General features: G+C 39.9%; 1 protein-coding gene across 6 annotated transcripts in view; it reads right to left on the bottom strand.

Annotated features, from left to right (window-relative positions):
* Positions 1-15,736, bottom strand: part of SH3KBP1 (SH3 domain containing kinase binding protein 1) — a 223,252-nt gene that overhangs the window by 130,271 nt on the left and 77,245 nt on the right. For all 6 annotated transcript variants that reach the window (XM_069874104.1, XM_069874125.1, XM_069874111.1 and 3 more), the window contains one exon: positions 13,098-13,221. In XM_069874104.1, coding sequence (XP_069730205.1) covers positions 13,098-13,221 — 124 coding nt within the window. The remainder of the gene's footprint in view (positions 1-13,097; positions 13,222-15,736) is intronic.

Below are 15,736 nucleotides of genomic sequence, written 5' to 3'. Positions count from 1 at the left end.
AAAAGAAATATTATGTTCCTATAAATGCATTAAAGACTTCATTAAAGACTTCTGTCAACTCTAGCTAGTACTGTCCAGAAGGTTTAAAAAAAAATTCAAGGGGAAGAGGGCAAGTGAACAGATATTCTCAAACAAGATTTGTTCCATTAGGAAATTGGAATAAAATTCCTAGTAGCAAAGGCATCCAGTTATCACAGCACAACACTCTTTGCTATATGATTGCAAGATGACTCTCTTCCCTCATATGCAAATCAGTATTTGAGCCTAGCTCCTTTGCAATAAACTAAGAAAGGTGGTTGGGACACATGTCAGGCACTTGCTGCAGATGGCTTCCCTGGAACAGGAACACGAGGGCTATGTTGCCCATCTCCCTGAACACTGCCTGCCTCCAGGGAGCTGCAGTTACCCCCTTCATCACGGGTGGATAGCTTGAATGGAAAAGAAAAATCCTTATCTATTTCTTCCTTTACATGGCCTTGTTGGGCACCCAGCAATCCTCTCAGAACAGAGGGATGTTAGCAGAACCGATTTCACACTTTAAACAAATTTGACTCAGAAAATGACATCAGAACCTTCACATCCTGAACTGAGTTTTACAATAGGTGTCCTACAGGATCTGAAAAAAAAGGAAGTTTTCATGAAGATACATGGCATCTATGAAGAATCTATTTATGACAAATTTGCCTTTTTCTCTCCAAGGACTTAGTTAAATTTTTATTTCAAAATCAGTTCTATCTACCACACTGCATTTGGGGTTTTAAAAACTAGGCAAGAAGAGTAAGGAAGAAATTAAAATCCTCATAGTTTTCTGAATTATGTGCAAATCAGATGTCTGCTTTCCCTGAATTTATTAAAAAAAAAATATTCTTCAGAATAGTAGTGGTTTCCCTATATTAGGTCCAGTAAGCTGAAAAGTTTAAGTGGAAATCTAAAGTAATCTCCAATACCTTACATAATGAGATGGCTACTGAAGAGCTGCATTCTCTACAGCATGGATTGCAAAGGCCAGAAAGTGTTCACTCCCACATTAAATAACCTTTGGTCCCGATGATGGTGAAGCATGCATTGTATTTCCAAATAAACTTCAAATGATCACTTGAGCAATGTGCCACTCTTGAATTAAGCAATGAATTTTGTTGCACCTATGTTGGGGAGGCCCTAGAACTCAGGAAAGGCAGATAATTCAGCCAAACTTATGTGCTGGGTTATAACCACTCTGCCCCTTTACAAACATGATCAGTTCACAATTTCATGTTTTATGGCACAGAACTTCCTACAGCCTGACTGTAGAACATGTGCTTATTGGGGTTTGTGTCTTTATATTAAAAGCTTGTCTGTCTTTTAATTTCCATAATTCTCTTTCCTATTTGTGGCACGGTAACTTCCCATATAAAACTCAGAATAGTAAGTGGTTAACAAATAAAACGTTCTGTTCCCTAGTCAAGGAATTTATTGCCAACTGTCTTTCTAATGATTTTAACTTACTTTGTATTTTCAGATTTTTGCTAGTTTTCTGTGAATTTATATCAGATGCTGAAAGATATCTATACAGAAATAAGTCTTACTACATTTTTAGTGGGTTTTCCACACAATGCATAGGAGAATGTCAGTTTGCATGGAAATTAAAATGTATGTAGAGGACTACTCTAGCTGACAGGGCAATTGTTACACATTGGAAGAAATTCCTTCCCCTAAAAATAGTTTTAAAAAACCCCAACAAACTGTCTAGGCTGAAAGTTTGTAATGTCTCAACGTCTTTTTTAGTTATGCTGAGATAAACACTATCTCTTCCTAAAAACAGCTGTCAAGTTCCTCTTGTCTTTTCCATTACACTTGCTACATGAATGAGAAGTTACTTCCTCAGAGTTAAAAGCTGTGAATAAAAAGGCCTCTGGCTTAAGTTAGCTGTGTCTGCAATGCAATTTGTCTCCAGAAGGGTTCTGTGGTTACAAGAAGAGCAGGGAGCAGAGAAGGATTCTGTATACAACTGCAACGTTGTTTCTTGGAGACGTCAACCAAGCCATATACCTCCCCAACACAAGAGAAAAGTGAAGAGCAACACTGACTATTCAAAGGGACAAGAAAGCATGTCTGTTTTCTTTAGCAGCTGATTTAACTGAATGACAATGAACCATCTTTGAAAAAGTTTGACAAGCCAGCACTCCCTCATAGCACTTCTGGAAAAATTTTCATCTGCAAACAAATGAAGGGCAGCACAACTGCTCCCTTTGTATCTCCCAGCTCCTGAACCACTCCTTGCCGTTCTGTCAGATCAAGCATTCATGCAGCAGTGTGAGGAGGTAGATAGTGAACTGACCCACTATTAAAACCAACTTCAACATTTTTCTTGCTAGTTTAACGTTAACCTCAATCATTCTCCTTGTCTGGCCCACCACGCAGCCAAACATCTGTACCAGAACACAGGAAGAAGAAAAACAGGAAAGACAGCTCTTTTTTTTGGTGGCAGTGCTAGCTTAACATCTGAAACCACAGCCTTAGGCTAACCTTTCAACATTTATTACTTTTATTTTCCGCTACTCTAATTGCTCAATAGCTGCCAGGCGTGTGAGTGAATCTTTTGGTTTTTCTTAGGTCACTGGAACTTTTTTTTAATTTAAATAATTTCCTGGACACTACCTGACCTCTTATGAATTTGCAGAAGTAACCGTGACCCGTGTAATTTAGGGATAACAGTATGCTGACTCAGTAGTCTAACAGAGAATTCCTAGGCCTGAAAAAATACCAAGTCTCATGACTGTAGTTGCACAAATGAAGCAATAATGGCTGGCATTACATCTTGCAGCTTTTGCAGAGCTGGATACCAAACTAGACAAGGGACACTTGGAATTTGGTAAGACTCTTACAGGAGTCTACGCAAGGTACATATGGTACTATCTGTAGTAGGGAAATAAAAAAATATAGCATTTAAAGTCATTTAAAATTCATGGAATGTATGGCGCTAATGACTGACGCTTATGTGAGGGTACTTTAATTGCTCTTTTTTAACCACTGAAACATGCCCAATGAGTGCATGGCAGAGGGTGGCAGCCAACAGGAAAATACATGACCTAGTGAAAAAAGAGCTACTTAAGTGTATACGATGGCTTAAATTCAAGTTACTGGATAGCTGGGATACTACTGTACCCTGTTTGATCACTAAGCATAGCGTTATCCTTGTCATCTACTGTAGTGAGCTACTCAAGAAATCTGAGCAATGAATACAGCACCAGGCTGATAAAATCTGGTCCCTAGAGAAAACAGTATCAGAAACAGATTCTGGAGCACTCAAGTATTTCTTAGTGGAAGCAGATATATCCTGGGCTGTCACTGGTGGCCTGAGGTTCTTGCAGGTGCTCTCTGGAATAGTCTGTGGAGTAGAGTGGCAGATTTATGAAGATGCAGCCACAGCAGATGCTATAGTAACAGCTAAAACCATGAGGGACTTCACTGGGGCAACGTAGCCCATACAGAGGACCATGCTAGTGGCATTACACCCCCACTCAATTCAAAACTCATTCTCAGCTAAAGTAGGCATTTGCAGGGAGCTACTTCTCACCATGAGGACCTCTGCCCAGCCTCTGCTTCAGTTTCTAAATAAAGTCATGCTGAAGTTAGAAAATCATGTCTTTAGCTGTGTGACAGATAATAATAATCTTTCCCATCACAATCTTGTGCTTGGGGCCAAGAATCAGCAATCAGCCACTTGTCAGCACTTCCACGTTTCTCTCCCTTGTCAAGCACAACCACTCTACTGGCGACCTTGGAAACTAATCACCATCAGCAACATGCTTTGCATTTTTAAAGAGGATGATATTATAAGTTAACACCAAACAAAAAACAGACACAACCATGTGTTTATAACTGAAAACAGAATGCAGAAAGATATAGAATAAGAACTACTGCAAAATACCGGTGCATCCTAACTGTGAAATAACATTAGAATGCTGTGAGATGACCATAAAAAAATACTGTAAACAGCACAATACATCAAAATGCACCACTAAAACCAGCACAATTGTCCATGCTATGAGCAGGTTGATAATTGTGATAATGACTGTAAAGTTGATAATGACAGTGAGGGAACATATTCTGAAACAAGATAAAACATGCATGAAGTATTCAATGAATAAAATTTAGGAAGCTTCATGCTAGTGGAAACAAAAAATATACTTTTGCAGGCATAATATCTTGCTACTCGAGTCATTGCACCTACGTAACAGGAATCTGAAGGCTGAAAGCCTACATGGCTAATAATGCCATCCTACTCAGAATAATCCAAACCAAGCCTTATCAACACCGCCTGATACCTCTATCTGTTTTTCAAATCTAGCTATAGCAAAGCAAACATCCTTAACTTCAGGAGCTTTTAACCAGAAGAATCAAAGTTTTTCACATGGCATGCGCGAAACACTTAAAATGAAAGCAGTGACATGTCCACTCCAGGTATGCCACTATCAGAATTAAGCTTTTAAAGCCTGTATCAATGCCTGGAAGGAAAAGTTTTCATACAATCTAACACAGATCATAAAACAGCACAAAACCAATGTGCCTTACAGGCAATAGTATAGTTTCTTGTTACTTGCTGCCAACATTCTAGATATTGTATTTGTGCACATGGAAAAGTGAGTAGGACAAGGGAACAGGTGAAAAACACTTGTTCAAAGCACATCTAGACTTAAATCCCTCAAACAGCCACCGTCCTAACCAAACCCCAGACTGGCAGCTGGTTCACAAAGGTTGCCCATGCAGCATACTTCTAAGAAGAACTCCCTGCTCAGCTCTCCCGAATCACCGAGGCAGTGACAACCCCTCCTGCCAGCAGCAACAGCTCATGTTTGCTGTGTATGTTCTTGCCACTACCTGCAGAAGTCTCATCTTTAAGCTGCTGTTTTATCTTTAAGCTGCTCAGAACACCAGTGACCGCTCTCCCACATCTCTTCAGACTCTACAATAAAAGGTCATCATCTACTGCCTCTTCTCTGACCTGGTTGTCAGCTTCCAACAGTTAAATTTTAAACCAAACGTTGTCATAATTTTCTCCATACTGCCCTCCCATTTCCAAATGCAGATTCAGATTTAAATCTTTCATTAAAACATGCATTCTCCATCTGCAAGAAACCTGAAAACAGTTAGCATGCTAGCAATCATCCAAATAATGCATGTTCCCTTGTATTATCCTTATTTTTTTTAGTTATCCGTTGCCTTGCTTCATACATTCATATGCACACATGGGTGCATACACAGTTAGCTCCCTGATGCAGTGGCTGTATTTTTGTTCAGTGGTTTTAAAATATGGTCCATCAATAGGATTCCTAGAGCAAATGACACACAAGAAGACAGCCACCTCTGCCCAGAGGACAGAATTAACTTGGTATTGCAATTCAAATCAAGCAGGATTTCTACACCTGACTTCTACAGGCTGCTCCTGCACGGTCTCAGGATACTCACTAAGATCCCACACCAGTGGTTAGATCCAACATAGAACTGCAGAAGCTACAGCAGGATTCACCATTTGTGCCTTTTGCAGAGTACCAGGAAGGAGTAATTGAAAAGAAAGGGTGGGCACTCAGGATAAAAAGAAGATGACAGGCACTGCCCAATAAACAACAGGGGAAAAAATTCTGTCACTGGAATAAGCTATTGGAATCAGGATAGATAATGAAATCTTAATTGAAAACCAGGGCAGCAAATGACCATAACATCGGAAAAAAGTTTAGATTTTAAATACATTAAGTCATTATTTAAACAGGACTTGTAAACAAGTTCTGCTTGAAAATAATAACTGAGCACCCATTGCACTGTTGTCAAGAAGATAGCACTGAGACCTTTCTTCCAGGCAAAAAAAAAAAAAATTATCATGCCAGTGGTCAACAAACTAATCTCAAATTTACAACAATGGCAACACCTATCTCTGTATTCCTATTCTACAGAATAAGCCTAATTTAGATTTCACAGTATAGTTACAAGAGAAACTCCATAACTAAACTCATTTTACAGCATCAGACAGATAATACAAGAATTTCAAATTGCACTGTTTTATGATTTCTCTTATAATATATATGGTTTTCTATAACAGGATATTGAATCCAAAAGCATAGCCCTGTGATGTGAAGAAGGATGTTAACACATCAAACAACTACCCCTCATCTGAGTCCATCTTATTCATCAGCTCTGAAATTAGCTATATTCCATGTATATCAAGCGTTTCCTTACTTCCACTACCGAGAACTATTTTTCATCAGAAGAAAAAAGTCATGAAACTAAAATGCTAGAGAGAAACATCATTTTTCCATGTATCCTCCAAAGGTTAAGCGTATAAAATAGCATACTGTATTGAATAATGAAAAGGTAACTTTACTGAGTAGAGATCTTTTCTCTAGTGTGGGATAGAGTCCTTCTAGTCTGCCTTCAGAAAAACATCATTAAACCATTAGAGCTCACACACACACCACACAAACTAAGTTTCTTTCCAACTGCCACCCACATGACCAGCACAGACTGGTGTGCTTTCCTGCCCCTCTGAACTGAAAGCAGTGCTTTTCGGTGCACTGTAGCATACCTGAGGGTAAAAATTGCAAGTATTTCTTCTCAAGGAACAGTACTCTTAAAAGAAATGTGTATTATCTGAGACACTACTTATGCATATGCAGATATGGTATTTAAACTCGAAGTATAAATATTTTGCTGAATTCAAGTTTCCCGTGCCATAATTTCTTATGTCTCATTTTGGGTTTGTGTCATATGCTGCACTTATTATTTTAACCTTATTAGCCTGAGAAGCACATTCTTGTGCATATTTGTGTAAACTGTATAGCGATTATACACCAATTAACTGATCTTAAAAATGAGAAGGTTTTTTTTTCTCATGCGTGCTCTAATTTCTCTGAAGTTGGCAGTATTTGCAAGGGAACACCAAAGCCTGTCTATGAGAAGGCTTGAACATATAGACTCATAAGCTGACTCTTCATCAGCTTGTCTTTTTAATAAATGAGCTCTCCTTTTGCATCCAAGTAACAATAAAACTATCAAAAAAAATTATGAAGAATTTTTCTTGTAAAATAACTTTCCATTTCTCCAGTTCACAAAAATAAATTTAAATCTCAGTTTGGGGTACAACAGATTTATTACTTACTTGTAGCATAAACCTAAATACCATCAAACCTACTTTCACAGAACTTCCCGGTCTAGGGTAGGATACAGATTCTCTTTATCATTCAAATGTAGGGTGGAAGGTAAAACAAAGAATTCTCAAAAGAACTAGAGAAAAACACTTCCTTGCTTTCAGTGTATGGCTCTGATTAAGAAAATGCAACACATGATGAGCTGTTCCAGATTTGCTGGCTTAAACAACCTCAATGCAGACTGCATTTACAGTTTATATAAAGCAAATACATCTAGCATGGCAATATATCTTTTCCTCAAATATCTTACTTGTATAACAACTGTTAGTTTACTTACAAAATACAGCATATCAACTCCAGTTCTGTAATTTGGCCTGTGCAAGTGGGATCCTACTCCCAGATACGCAAAACAGGGTACTTAAAAATAGGATACTTTAAAAAAAACCCAACTATCCTAAAATAGCAATTTAACAGTTAAGTACACTGCATGCATGTTTCTTTTATGTCCCTTTATACCTGGATGAAAATTGTACTGAATTTATGACAGATCCGAAACAGTTGGACAACTTCAGGTCTGTTATAAGATTTTGAAAGTTAACTTAGAATGGAATATCACCACATTGGAAAACTTTTTAAAAAAAAAAAATAAAAAGGATATCTTTCAATGTTTTCCTTTTCCAAGGCCTGACTGTAATTTTTCTTAGGACGTTAAACAATAGTAAAAATAGCAATAATGCCACTTTTTTCAATCAATCTGAAAATGCTTTAAGGGGAGAAAAGGCTTTCCCAATCTGTCATTACCAGGGTGCAACAACACCAATTCTAAACAGAAAAAAAAAATGTTTTTCTTTAAAGTCATCTTTATAGAAGATTTAGTTCTATATGCCAACCAAAAATTCTGGAACAGTGATAAGATACACTAAAAGACCCACATCTGGCCAGGAAAGGGTTTTCTTGTCATATGAACTGTAGGAAGAAGCAAAAGAATGATCCTTCCCGGGTTCTGGCAAAGGATATGCAAGCTAACCACAGCTTGTTCAGTGCCACAGCCTTTTTCCTTAGATGGGCTGATAATGCAGCACATGAAGTACCCATCAAAACTAGCCTAGAGCTGCTATAGCCCTGGGAACTGCCACTGAAAGGACAAGGGCTTAATGCTTCCCTAACCCCACATTTACACTGTAGCAAAGGGTCCTTTTTTGAGTCTTTCAGCGGTGATGCATGAACTCACTTGAATGCTATATTAAAATGCTGAGTTTCCTAGATGTCAAAGGTCATTGCTACCACGCTGTAGCAGAACTCAATATCTTTGTGAGGCAGGTATAAACTCAGGTTTTGCCAATAGGCAGCCTCAGACTCAGATACCTGCAATTCCTGGAAGTTACGAATAATTTTGGATAAATCATAGAATCATAGAATAACCAGGTTGGAAGAGACCCACCGGATCATCAAGGCCAACCATTCCTATCAAACACTAAACCATTCCCCTTAGCACCTCGTCCACCCGTGCCTTAAACACCTCCAGGGAAGGTGACTCAACCACCTCCCTGGGCAGCCTCTGCCAGTGCCCAATGACCCTTTCTGTGAACAATTTTTTCCTAATGTCCAGCCTAAATCTCCCCTGGTGGAGCTTGAGGCCATTCCCTCTTGTCCTGTCCCCCGTCACTTGGGAGAAGAGGCCAGCACCCTCCTCTCCACAACCTCCTTTCAGGTAGTTGTAGAGAGCAATGAGGTCACCCCTCAGCCTCCTCTTCTCAAGGCTAAACAACCCCAGCTCTCTCAGCCGCTCCTCATAAGGCCTGTTCTCCAGCCCTTTCACCAGCTTTGTTGCTCTTCTCTGGACTCGTTCCAGAGCCTCAACATCCTTCTTGTGGTGAGGGGCCCAGAACTGAACACAGTATTCGAGGAGCGGTCTCACCAGTGCCGAGTACAGAGGGAGAATAACCTCCCTGGACCTGCTGGTCACACCGTTTCTGATACAAGCCAAGATGCCATTGGCCTTCTTGGCCACCTGGCCACACTGCTGGCTCATGTTCAGTCGCTATCAACCAGCACCCCCAGGTCCCTCTCCTCCAGGCAGCTTTTCTAGACAGACTTCTCCTAGTCTGTAGCACTGCACAGGGTTGTTGTGCCCCAAGTGCAGGACCCGGCATTTGGCCTTGTTAAACCTCATGCCGTTGGACTCAGCCCAGCGGTCCAGCCTGTTCAGATCCCTTTGCAGAGCCTCCCGACCCTCCAGCAGATCGACACTTCCACCCAGCTTAGTGTCGTCCGCAAACTTGCTAAAGGTGCACTCAATGCCTTCATCCAGATCATTGATAAAGACATTGAACAGGGCTGGACCCAGCACTGAGCCCTGGGGAACCCCACTTGTCACTGGCCTCCAGCTGGATTTCACACCATTTCCCACCACTCTCTGGGCCCGGCCATCCAACCAGTTTTCCACCCAGGAGAGTGTGCGCCTGTCCAGGCCAGAGGCTGACAGTTTCTCAAGCAGAACGCTGTGAGGAACTGTGTCAAAGGCTTTACTGAAGTCCAGGAAGACCACATCCACAGCCTTTCCCTCATCCAGCAGCCGAGTCACTTTGTCATAGAAGGCGATCAGGTTATTTCGGCAAGAAATCACTGCTATAAGTCAGAAAAAAACCCCAACCTCTGCATAGCTGAAAAAATCAATACACATTAAGACACATGACCTCGGAAATTAAAGTGTGGTAATTTGTGTAACAGAGCTTAAGTGATTTAGCAAAAGTTACAGAGCAACTTTGTGGCAGGCCTAGAAAATAAACCCATTACTTCTTAGGTGTGGGCCTAACTTCTACATAATACTTAGAACCCTGGAAAGACAGGAAATACCTACAAATACTAATTCTCACAAACACATCAAGGCCAAGCGCAACACAGTTTCCTAAATTATGTCTTCCATATCATTCATTTCTACTCTATGTTTCCGTTAGGTCACTAGTATTTGCGGTCAGCAAGGAACATAAAAGGATGAAAAATGTTACATTTTTACTGCCCCCAGTGAAAAGCAGACAAAATCAAACCCTTACATTTTCTCCTGGTCTTTATAACAAAAACCTGAATGATTCATAGACAGTGATCTGCAACTAATAATACAATAATCAGTTGCCACCGCAATGTAATATAAGTACTAACCCAGGTAGGATACTACTGGTGGTATTATGCCAACTACAGATTACTCTTAGGTCACATCTGTAATCCAAAGAAGTAATGTCTGTTACTTATTTGATGAAATAAGTCTTTACAAGAGATATTTTAATGTACTCTGATTTTATTACAAGAATCCCTAATTTGAAATACATATTTCTAGGAATAATTGGAATGAACAAAACAGATATAAATTTGGATCCTAATTATCTTTGCTATTGAGAAATCGATTCTTTGCCTTTTAGCTACTCAGATGTTTCTTATAAATTAGAGATTTTCCTTGAATACTGCTGCTGGACACTCATCAATATTCCTGAATGAAAACCACTCTACAGTCTAAAAAGGCTAAGAGGCTAAGAGGCTAAGATTCTTCTGCCCAAAATGCAAATGTCTCCTAAAGAGCTGCCACTTAAATTAGATCAACCAAGTTAAGTAGTAAAACTACACAATGTAACATCATAGCAGTAGGAAAGTACATCATCATGGTAATAGAAACAATACACCAGCACAGAATGCTTCACTCCCACGTCACTGGATCTGGTCTGAAGTTCCAAGCAGCCAGATTACATTTCCCAAGGAAATAAATAATGCTGCCTGCTATTTCCACTGCTGAACAGTGGCTAAAGACCTTTAGATGCAACCCTCTCTTCCCCATTTCCTAACAACAAGGAGAACAAAAAAAATACCCTCCTTCAGGTCAGGTCACATTCTGTGATCAGTAAACAGATTCAAGTAGGCTTTGATAAAAATCACAGCACAAGAATATCTGAAGAAAGGAACCCCGTGGCATTTAGGGCTCTCTCTTCAGTAAAATATTGCAACATTTTCCTCAAGAGGATTTGCCACATAGATTCTTCCTTACTGAACGCAACAGTAACTACTTGCTTAGCTGTCCTCACTTTTAAACAAGGCCACTGTGGCACCATGCTGAAACTGACCTCAGGAAAAAAAAAGGGGGGGGGTGGGAAGCTCTCTCTTGACCTTGTTATGCTTCATGCATCCTTAGATTCCCTGCTGGAGTCGGGCATCCCGCAATTGCTTGCTCTCCAGCAACAGAAACAATCGTGGAGGAGGAGCCCAAATGAAAAACTTAGTAACCCTGACAGGAAGTGGAGGTAATCATGAGAAGAGCACCTCCACTAACGAAATCCTACGCAAGAACATTCTAATAGGAAATCTGCTATTTCCAAATCTACCCCCTACCGCAAGTTATAGATCTTTGGGTCAGTCCTTGCTTCTGTCCTTTCAATAAATATGAAGTTTTGTATCCTCCAGCTAGAAACAGAAATAGAGATCTTCCTTTATCTTTTGAACCCTTTAAAGCATCTGAGCCAGAGGGAAGGAAAAAGGACGAAGATTGTTCTCCAAGTATCATATTTGGAGTGTTATCCCCCGCAACTGAACCGAATCTATGCATCTGCCACAACTATTTGCCTTTTCCAAATAGCAGCTCAAGCAATATGGAACAGATTTGGTCCCTAGATACTTTCCCAACTACTCATATGGTTCAGTATAGCAGCTATGAAAAAGAAAAAAATCTTGGTAATTTAATTCTGCTGTTGCTTGAAAAACCTATGACCCAAAGCAGAAACGTTGGATGTCTCTCCAGATTGAAGATGACACTGTAAACTCCAAAGACAAAGCTTTCTGAGATTTATTTCCATTTTTTTCTTTCAGAGGACATCACTCCTTGCAAAAGAGGATATTACTCACTCTCACATTTTGCAGAAATTACTAAATCTTCCTCACTTGCAGCTGCAAACCTTAGGTTTAAGACCTCTAGACAAACTGCCAGTTCAAATACAATATTTGCTGATAATGCTGAAGAGGAAATTTCCATATGCATAGTCCTAACAGTATAGAACACATGCCAAAACGGAAATTACATTACAGCAATGATTAATGACAGCAGATTATTCTGTATAAGACAGCAAACAAGAAACTGTCCAGTGAATTCTCCAGGAAAATATATAGCCCATATCCTACACGTAGCCAATTGTTCTTCCACAAACAAAAGGGAGCAGAAACATAACCTAAAGAAAAAATCAGTTTTAATACTGCCAATTTTTTTGTTTTGTTCTGATATTTCTGAGAGCAGGACTGGGAGTCAGGGAGAGAGACAAAAGATCTTTAAGCTTTCTTTTCAAGAACTCAAAAGCCTACATAGGAATCTGCACTGGGAGTCAAGCCAGACATGAAAAGCACACATTGCAATCTGAAACAGGACACAATGACAGACACTTCCCAGGAAATTAATGCATTAAGCTTTGTTTTCCACTTTTCTTTTGCTCTTTTTATTTTTAAAGTCCTCAGTCAGTAATCAGTCTCTGTCCCAGACAGAACATGAATACGTGAATGCAGATTGACATCCCTGTGCAAAAACCTTCATATATGCAAGCTATCAGTTCCTTACTTTAATAAGCTTTAGTAATCTCCTCATGCAGCTTTACTTAATTAAATGTATCTAGAAAGGATTTCTTAAAGGATAAAGGGATGTCTGTGCAAATCAATGTGGAAATATTAGACATAATACATGCATCCATATGCCAGTCTGAGGACAATGAGGTTGGACAATGAGGTTTTTTTACTATTATTATTCCTGTTATGTCTTCACAGTTAAAAAAAAAACAAACATAGAATCATAGAATGGTTTGAATTGGAAGGGACCTTTAAGATCATCTAAATCTAACTCCCCTGTCATGGCCAGGGAACGCTCTAGCTTTATTTCTAGAAACAAGGAAGGCTTGTATTTTGTTCTTTTAAAAGTCTAAATTTGATCTTCTTTTAAGCTTCCATATACTATACCTTTTTTGTTGGTTCTAATAATTGTCTCTGACAACTGTAAAGGGCTTCCATTGGAAACTTCATTTATAGGCTTTTCTGGTGGTTTGTTGGCAGTATTTTCTTTCTTCATGTCCTTTTTTATTTCCTGCAGAAGAAAGAGCAGGTGGAGAGGGAGAAGAAAAAGAAAAAACAGTTAAAAAAAGGTATTGCAGAATATTTTAATTCTCAAGCTCCCAAGATTTCTTAAAACTTCTACGCATGCATGCCTTAATGCTACCTCAAAGACTCTAAACTGAAATGCCACACAAAATGAAAGTCATTTTCACTAACTCTTCCAACTGATACTACTTGTTTTCTTTTTAAGAGAGCTAGATTCCTTATTTATGTGTGAATATTGTAGGACAGCTTTGCAAATCTCTTAATAAAGATCACAAAAGCTGTAAAGTGGGAGTTTATCTACCAATTAGTTTTACGTTTGATGCACAGGGCAGAACTGGGTTCGGTGCTCCTGATGTAAAGTCAGCTAAGCCTGCTTCCCCTCTGTTGAGAAGCCCACAGAATCAACAACCATAGCAGGAAGAAAAATAGTAACTAGGAAAATATGACAAATGTTACCATAATTGGCAGAAGCATATAGAGAGCCTGCTGCTGGAGCCCTTGTTAACACTAACACATTTTGCAGCTGACTACCTTTTAAGGTGATCGACTTCTTTGGCAGCACATGGAGAAAAAATATATAGTGGAGTTTCATGAAAGTAAACCCACAGGAAACAGCTTCCCAATACGACAGAATTATTGCTTGTGAAGATCCACAATATCTCACTATCAGTTTCTTAGGCAGACTTTAAAGGCCCATCTGCTTAGTTGTCTATACCTACTTTGCCACAGCATCCAAAATATCCCAGCCTTTAATACATCTTATCTTGAAATACCACTGAGATAGATAAGTAGTGTTACCTCCACTTTACAGATAGGGAACTGATGCACTGAAGAGGCTGAACAATTTGCTTATAACCATGTACCAAAAAAATAAGGAAAAAATAAGTTAACTTTTGGCTCCAAGTTTTGTCCTAGGTCAGAATCACAGAGCCACTCAGGCTGGTGGGGATCACAGACAGGTCTCTCTGGTTCAAAGCAGGACTACCTCTGCGGCCACACAAGGCTGTTCAAGGCTTTGCCTAGTTGGGTCTTGAAAACCTCCAAGCACAGAGACCGCACAACATCATGAGCCACCTGCTCTGCTGCTTGACTGCCCTCATAATGACGAGATTTTCCTTATATCCAGGCTGAAACATTCTTTTCAAGTCCCATCTTCTCTCTCCTGTCCTCTCCACCGGGCACCACTGTAAAGCGCCTAGGAGCCCTTCCAGAGTCTTCTGGATAACCTCCTTGCATGTACTGGAAGGTTCCCCCAAAGCTGTCTCTCCTCCAGGCTGAATAAGCCCACCTCCCTCAGCATCTCTTCACAGGGCATGAGCTCTGACCCCCACAACCACAGTGCTTGCTCCAGTTTACCAATGTCTGTCTTTTACAGGTGGACTCAAAATGAGATGCTGTATTCTGAGTGTAGTCTAACGAGGGCCAGGTAAAAGACGAATACCACTTCTCTCAATGTGCAGGCTGTTAATGCAGCCCAGGACACTGTTGGCTGTGTTTGATGCCAGGGTATACGACTGGCTCATGTTCAGCTCCCTGTCCACCAGGACCCACAGAACTGGTCCCAAACACATCAGTCTCCAGCCCGTACATCTGCTAGCAATTCCTCCTTTCTAGGAAGGACAGGAATTGGCACGTGACCTGTCTGGATTTCATGATTCCTTTCTGGGTCGCTCTGTACAGCAGCCCTGCCTTCAAGCACGTCAACTGTCCCCCTCTGATTTGGTGTCATCTGCAAATTTCATGAGATCTACATTGAGCAGGCACTGGAGACAGGTGATGGCTTCAGACAAATTCTTTCCCTAGTAAAAAAACCTTTACTCCTCCTCCTCCCTTTCAACTCTCATACACGCACTGCCTTCTTTCATGTTCCAGTGCGGTAACAACCTCACCATCCCACGGCACTGCATCACACAGAGGAAATAACGTAGATCTTATTTATGTTTCCAGTACATCAGACATGAGCATGAAACCAGAGAAATCAAATTTCTATTTGGAACTTCTGAACTTGTTATTGGACAACAGCATCAAGCAAAACAAGAATTTCCAATTCACTATCCATAAAATGCACTTTACACCCAAATTTCATCATTTTTCTTAACCTTTTATGTCACCAGTTCAATCGATATTTCAAAGCTGAACTACTAGCCACACAACATTAATAAAGTCTCCTGCACCTGCACAAGGCATTTGTTGTGTATCAGTATTCTGCTAGCAGAGGTTTATAAACTGATGCTCACTGAGGGTACGATATTTTATCTAGTGCTATCACACAGCTAAAATAGTATCTAAAATCCTACTTATCACAGTAGCCATCATAAATGAAATATCAAATGTGAATGAATACATGTACAAAAGGTGAATGTGCCTTTGTGACAGATGATGCTGCTGTTAGAAGAAGAAATATTGTATGCAGATGTTGTATAAAAGCAAACCACAAGATAATTTAGGAACACTGCATGAATTTAGATGAACACATTATATCACTTCCTAAAAAAAATGGA

This window comes from Phaenicophaeus curvirostris, chromosome 1, assembly GCF_032191515.1.
Source record: "Phaenicophaeus curvirostris isolate KB17595 chromosome 1, BPBGC_Pcur_1.0, whole genome shotgun sequence".
In the NCBI taxonomy this organism is placed as follows: domain Eukaryota; kingdom Metazoa; phylum Chordata; class Aves; order Cuculiformes; family Cuculidae; genus Phaenicophaeus; species Phaenicophaeus curvirostris.
Note: the sequence above shows the minus strand (reverse complement) of the source record. Positions and strands in the feature narration are given on the sequence as shown.